Below are 7,432 nucleotides of genomic sequence, written 5' to 3' on the forward strand. Positions count from 1 at the left end.
ATCCCTAGAGTCGAGACTAAGAGGAATGTATAAACCAATGATTCCATATATTTGATCGTGGTTTACAATTATAGCTTTCATACCTGTTTGTTTCTTTTTATTTTCTTTTTTTTATCATCTTCCGGATAAAGAACGAACAAGAGTAAAAACGAAGTTGATTCAAATAAAGATTTCTCTGGTACCCTATGTCAATAAAAGTAAAAGAAAGAAAATAAGGGCGAAAGAAAGATACCAAGGCAATGTTGTATCAGGCTGCCTGTCTTTTTGTAGTTGGATCTCCAAGTTTTTGGAATGCTCCAAATTCGACTTGAGCATCTAAATCTGGGTCAATACCAGCAAAAACATCTCTGAACAAGGTTCTAGCACCATGCCAAATGTGTCCGAAGAAAAAGAGCAAAGCAAACGAAGTATGCCCAAAAGTAAACCAACCCCTTGGACTGCTACGAAAAACACCATCGGATTTCAAAGTAGCGCGATCTAATTCAAAAATTTCACCCAATTGAGCACGTCTAGCATATTTTTTCACAGTAGCAGGATCACTATAACTGACGCCGTTGAGTTCACCGCCGTAGAACTCAACAGTTACACCTACTTGTGTATGGGATCATCGAATCAATAGCAATAAGCCCGGTTTGAAGAGGCTCATATACAGAACGACGCGAAATAATACCCGGGGCGGCAGATTCAATTAATCGAAATTCAGAAGCTGAAATTTCACCTCTACCATCAATAGGTTTAGCCAGGGCATTTATAACACGACCCAAATAAGCCTCACTCACGGGTATCTGAGCAATTCTTCCCGTTGCTTTTACAGAACTTCCTTCTTGTATCAACAAACCATCACCCATTAATACAACACCAACATTATTTGATTCCAAATTCAGAGCAATGCCTATTGTACCCATGAATCTCCCCGATGGTTAGAAATAGAAAGAGTAAATACGAATTTCAATACTTTGCTTATGTACAACTACAAAGTACCAAGCATTCTAATTGGATTAGATTAATATCAATGGATCCTTTATCAGTCATTCATTGAATGATAAATAACTACAAGTGACAGAGACAGACAATTTAAATAACGGAAAATTCAATATTTAAAAATAGTATCGAGAATGACTGGAAAGGTGGAAACAAGACCAGATATAATTTGATCATTATGAACAAATCCAAAATCTTTATAGATAGAGCCAATCATTAATTCCCAACCGTGGGGTGAATGGAATCCGATACATAAATCAGTTAATAAAAGAATAGAAAAAGCTTTTACTGTGTCACTTAAGTTATATAGGAATTCCTGAGCCCAAGAGTTAAGAATAACAAGTTTTTTATTACCCAAAATTGAATACCCGCTTAGAATAATAAAACAGATGATATTTGTCGAGAAGTGCAAAATCGTATGGATACGATTCTCATTTTGTATCTTGATTAATTGGATCGTTTCTTTATGGATTCCTATCCCAAACTCTTCGAGATGCGTTTTCGAGTATTCCTTGATCATTTCGTCCAAGAAGAGGAGTTCCTCTAATTCTATAAATTTTTCTAGAAGACTCTTTTCTTGAATATTATTCAAAAAAAATTCGGATTGCCCAGTATTCCACCAATTAGTAACCCAAGATTCCAGACATTTATTAATTGAGAAAGAAATCCACCAGGGCAAAAATACTATAGATGCAAGATAGAAAAGAGGAGTGAATGCTTTCTTTTTTGCCATTTTTTCATCTGTGAATTGTTAATCAACCCATTTGTACACTCCATGCGATCGAATATTTCTTACACACATGAGTTTTATACAAGGTATCGGACTAATGAATCTATTTTCTTTGTGATCTTGTGGTTAGTCTTTGAATCTAGAAAGAATCCAGAAAAAAGCTAAGAATTCACTTCGAATGAAGAAATTCAGAATATTGTTTCCTGATACTGATATCTCAATTTCTCAAAATACTTCAATTGGTACAGGCATCTCCTTCAAAGCTTCAATCAATGGTATATTTACCTGGATTTGCTTTAGCATTTCAAAGAACTTCTTGTATTGCTCCTCCTTTTTGTACTTAGCCAGCCTCTGAGGGAAGGGTGCAGGAGGTCTCTTCTTCCCAATCAATTGGGACTGATCTTTATCAGCAGCTACATCAACTATTGGCTCCTGGACTGTTTCAGCTTCTTTCCCGGTCTCCTTCTGAATGGTATTTTCTTCTTGAGCAGGCTGGACTGTCACCTCTGTTAGTTTTGTTGATTCATCCAGCTCAATGGGCACTGGTATGAGTGTCTCAGCCTGTCTAGCTTCTCGAGCCCTTTCTTGCTCTACATCCAGATCTCTGCCATTACGTAGGCTCGCCGCCATCAGCTGCTTCGGTCCCTGATCTTTTGGGTTTATCTGGGTGTCTGCAGGTAGTGTCCCATGAGGACGATTGTTCAGAGACATCAAAATTTGGCCCACCTGTACCTCAATATTTTTGATTGCTGCATCATGTGCATCGACTCTCTCAGTAATTTTTGCATTAGATCCAATAACCTGTTGCATCATTGCTTCAAGTCTAGCAAACCCATCTTCCTGCTTTCTACCATGCTGCTGCTGAGGCGGGTGATACCCCTACTGCTGATTCTGATTATTGTATCCCTGTGGTCTTGGGTAAGGTGCCATATTGTTGGGGGGTCTCATACCTCCCATGTACCCAGTGTTAAACTGTGGCTGTGCTGGCATGTACTGCTGATTCTGTTGACCCTAATTCTGTCCACCCTGTCTCTGGCCGCCATAATTAGACACATAGTTCATATCTTCAGGGTAGTGATGATGATCGTGTTCTGCGTTCCACTGGTTACCAACTGGCTGACTAATGCAAGATGTGCACAAGCCCCCATTAGTAGTATCAACAATATGTACCTGCTTTTTCTGCCCTGACTCTTCCACCTTTTTGGTGAGTATGCTCATCTGTGTCAATAAGGTGGCCATATTTTCAGCCATAGAATTGGATGGATCTAAAGGCACTGAGCGCACCACTAGAGTGATAGGTGCATTTCTGGTTATCCACCCCGAATTCTGTGCCATCTTGTCAAGCAGACTCTGGCCCTCTCTTCATGTTTTGCTCAAGAATGCCCCACTAGCTGAAGCATCAACAATGTTCTTTACGCTATCTGACAATCCCATGTAAAACCGCTGCCCCAACATTAGATCTGGAACACCATGGTGTGGACAAATGACCAGCATCCCTTTAAAACGCTCCCATGTTTCATGCAGTGTTTCCATCGGTCTCTGTTTAAAGCTCAAAATCTCATCAATTTGTTGAGCCGTCTTGTTGGGTGGGTGGAACTTGTTGTGGAATTGCTTCACTAGTTCTTCCCACGTTGCTATAGAATTTATGGGGAGTGAATTTAGCCAGGTCTGGGCAGCTCCTGTCACTGAGAATGGAAACAATAACAGCTTGATTGCTTCCGGAGTTACATTGGGTTGCCTTTGGGTTTTGCAGATAGACAAGAAATTCTTCAAGTGCTGCTGAGGATCTTCAACTTGTGACCCCGAAAATAGTCCCTTATTCTGCAACAAGTGCAGCATGTTATTTGTGATTTGGAATGACTCAGCCTGTATCTGCGGGACTACTATCGCTGTGGATAGATTCTCAGCTGTGGGTTGTGCCCAGTCATAGCGAGCAGCCTCTGGCGCTGGCGCTATTGGTACTGCTGGGTTTTCCTGGTGATCTCCCATGATTGTTTCGAATTGTGCAGTTGTTGGTTGTTGTTTGTTTTTCCGGTTGGCCCGATTCAAAGCCTTGAAAACTTTCTCGGGATCTGATAATGCTTCAAATACTTCACCAGATCTCGATGAGTTTCTAGGCATGCACCTGTGCAACCCAGTCAACAAACGTTAAAATTTCAATGTAAAAATTGGGTATAGAGAAAACTGACTACACTAAGAATTTTTGTACTTCTTTCAATTGTAATTGATAACACCGTTAATTCCCCGGCAACGGCGCCAAAATTTGATCACGCCCAACTATGCCTTATAAAAGGACACGCGGACGTTGCAAATATAACCTGAGTATTTATGCCCAGAGTCGAATCCACAGAGAATTAACCTATCAATTACTTTTGTTGGACTTACTAAATTCTTTATAATCAACTTCCCCAAACGTTGTAAACAATAGTTGATGGTATTTCTAATAACTAAGACTGAAAGTAAATAAACAGCTGTAAACTAAATATGCTTGGGTTGTAAACAATAATGAGAAGGTTCTAAGGTAGTGATTTCCCCTATTGATGGAATCCCTTCCGGTTATGTTTCATATAGATTCACCAAACCATCTCTATCAATCATGAGCACTCTTTTTACCGTAAATCTCTCCCGAGTAATCGCGATAATTTACTAGACGCACTCTCCCGAGATACGCTAGCTGACTTTGTTTATTACAGCTCACTTTAGATTGCACCCAAGGCTTCGTTATCCCTAATCCCGCCTTTAAACCCGCAGTTATAGATCCCTCTTATACTTTGGGAGTGGTGTTGTTCAACAACTACCTAAATATGCACTCTCTTCCGAGTTATGCACACTAAATAGGCACAACTAATTGAGGATCCTGTCAATTAACTACAACAAACACGTAGTTGAACAAATAGAGATTAACTGGCAAACTATATTAACATAATCAAGAAGTTCATCCTTCAATAGGTTCCATCAAAACCTTAGACTAAAGTATTTAGCTACTCATAACAATGTAAGGAAAAACTACGAAAATATTCATAATCGAAAATAGCAAGAAAAAGAAGAGATAAAGAACTATGTTGTTTTTGGGTGATCTCTCACACTTTTGTCTTGCCAAAATAATCTCCAAAACAAGCCTGCCCTAATGTGGCCGAATTTCTACATCTTATAAGGGTTTTACACTAAATTTTCCCGACTTGACACTTTGGTCCCTGAAGTTTCTGTGTCCTGCCGCGGTCCCACCGCGGTTACGCCAGGACCGCGGCCAGAATGGTCCTCTGAATCTGCAGCAATGTTCTGTCGCGGTCCTACCGTGGTTACGCCCGGACAGCGGCAGGCCAGCTTCAATTCTGGTTTTGTCCCTTCGCTTGGTGCACTTTGTGGGTATTGTATGATTGACCTCCTTTTCTCCGTAATTGATCCCAAAAGTACTCCACAGACTTCTTTTATTGGATATAACCTGCAAAGCATGAAAAGCACTAATCAGAGCATTTGGTTATCATTTTTTTACCATAAAGCTATACAAAAATGTGGTTCTTTAGGGCCTAATTATAGTTTAATTCACCTATTATCATGTGGCTATAAAAATTTGTCATCAAAAATAGAATTGAAGTTAATCTTTTTGTTTTTCAAATTTAAAATACTAGTTATTACTTTCGTTTTAGAGTAGATTAAGAGAAAATTTTATCGTATAAACTGAAACAGAGGGAATAATACTTTATTTTTCCCCCAAATATTAGATGTTTTGGACTTTTAGCAAACTCATATATTCTAATGCATTTAACGATTTGGGAACACAATTTTTTTTTTTACAAAGTCACTCCTACAGCTCTAATCAGTGGTCTTAATTATGTGATACGTTTTAAAAAATAAATGGTAGTTTATATAAATAACAACAATAACAACAACAACAACAACAACAACGGCAACAATTTAGTGTAATTCAACAAGTGGGGTCTGGGGAGGATATGATATACGTAGTAACGTAGACTGTTTTCGGTAATTTATATAAATACTCTTATAATTTATTTATTTTTGGTAAATAAAATTTTATTACCAAAATTAGGGTGTAAGTACAAAAGAAAAAGATTACTACTGGACAACAAGTCCCAATAGCAATCACAGAAAAGCAACATAATCCTACAATCCCTCGGACACATTCAATTTATTTGTTTTGTCCGATCCAAAAAGTCTTATATGTTAAAGTTATCTAATAGAACAAGTTTTGATTTTGCAACTTTAACTTTTTAATCGGGCAACTCAATTTGTACACTCTAAAGAACGTGTAATATTAGTATCTACCTATTATTTAATCGAAGAATCTTACTGCGTGTAATAAGTATCTACTATTAAGTACAAAAAATAACAACAAATCAAATGTAGTATTTTCATAAATGGGGCCCGAGGAGAATAGCATGTACACAAGGGCAGATGCACACTTAACAAAGCAGATTTTTCTTTTTACTAAATATGTATATTAATATTGTGAGAAAACGGATAAGTAGAAAAAAAAAATAACACCACTTGACATAAATTGTTTCTTGGTGCGTTGGTTATATGCTTGATTTTGCTCTAAGAGGTTAGAGGTTTGCAACAATTAGCACACTTTTTTGCAACACTTTGAAAGAGCCTTTAAGGTTAAAATTTGTGATGAAGTAAATTGAACTCAAGACTTTTTCTAACATAAGACTCAACAAAATTAATAGGCTAAGACTAGTTCTTGTCTAGAAGTATGATAAATTGTGGAGACCAAATGGAGTTCTGAGCAAAAAGTTATATGCATTTTACTAACACTGTGCATTATGCTTGCTCGATTCTTTTTTCGTTCTAAACTATCATCCATTGATCCCCGAACTCGATCCCGGCTTAATTTCTTAGGCTTTTACTCAGACTTCAAAGCTCCAAATCACTTGAAACATCTACATAGCTCGCAATCACTCCTACAAGGCATAAAACACACCATTAGTGCAAAACACTAGCGATTAAAGCTCAAACTTAATTAAAGTGCAGTAAATTGGAATGTAATAATCGACTAAAATACGTAATTATAGTCTATCATCAATCATCAGAAACCCATTTGAAGAAGAGATTCCTTTGGGTCACGAGTTTGAGCCGTGGAATCGGCCATTAATATTTGTATTAAAATATCTACCTGCATCACATTCCCATGGGATACAACCTTCTCCGGACGGAATGAAGGCCTCAATGATTCACTAGCTTCCATATATCGATAGCATAAAAGAATTTACACTATTAATACAATTTAATTTGTGATAGCAGACCACTTATCATTTTTACTAGGTTATTTATTAATTTTAAAATAAAACTATTTGCAATTAACTTATAAATAACGATGCACAAAACTTAAATCCTAGAAGAAAAAAGGGGTTAATTCTCTTTGTTTTCCTCGGCCTTGATGAGTCATTTATAAACACAATGTGTTTTACTTATTAGTTTATATACCTACTGTACGTGGGAGGTGATTTTATGTTGATTTAAATATGGGGTGAGGACTAAGGAGAGCACTAATGTCTATGAAGTTTAAAATAATTGTTAAATCATTGTCGGCCACATTCTTGTGTATAATATTACCAAGTCAATCAAATGATGCTTTATTTAAAATTTATTTATGATAATATTGCTGTCTTATAACTAGGAATATATTACATTTATTATTCAATCATAATGCAATTGGAATATAGAATCACGCAGCGCAACATCCAGAGTTTTACAAACCCT

At 37.2% G+C, this 7,432-nt stretch overlaps 1 protein-coding gene across 1 annotated transcript; it reads right to left on the reverse strand.

Moving 5' to 3' along the window:
- Positions 1-105: 105 nt before the first annotated feature.
- Positions 106-905, reverse strand: LOC109218078 (photosystem II CP47 reaction center protein-like). The gene is made up of 2 exons (XM_019382396.1): positions 671-905; positions 106-591 (listed from the first exon to the last, which is right to left on the reverse strand). The coding sequence occupies exons 1-2, from the start codon at positions 903-905 to the stop codon at positions 248-250; spliced, it is 579 nt and encodes a 192-aa protein (XP_019237941.1). The 3' UTR covers positions 106-247.
- Positions 906-7,432: the final 6,527 nt, after the last annotated feature.

The sequence above is a fragment of the Nicotiana attenuata genome, unplaced genomic scaffold, assembly GCF_001879085.1.
Source record: "Nicotiana attenuata strain UT unplaced genomic scaffold, NIATTr2, whole genome shotgun sequence".
In the NCBI taxonomy this organism is placed as follows: Eukaryota; Viridiplantae; Streptophyta; class Magnoliopsida; order Solanales; family Solanaceae; genus Nicotiana; species Nicotiana attenuata.

Coding starts and splice junctions, on each gene's coding strand:
- LOC109218078 (XM_019382396.1), bottom strand. CDS start 905: ATGGGTACAATAGGCATTGCTCTGAATTTGGAATCAAATAATGTTGGT. Junction 592..670: donor AATTGAATCTGCCGCCCCGG/GTATTATTTCGC, acceptor CCCATACACAAG/TAGGTGTAACTGTTGAGTTC.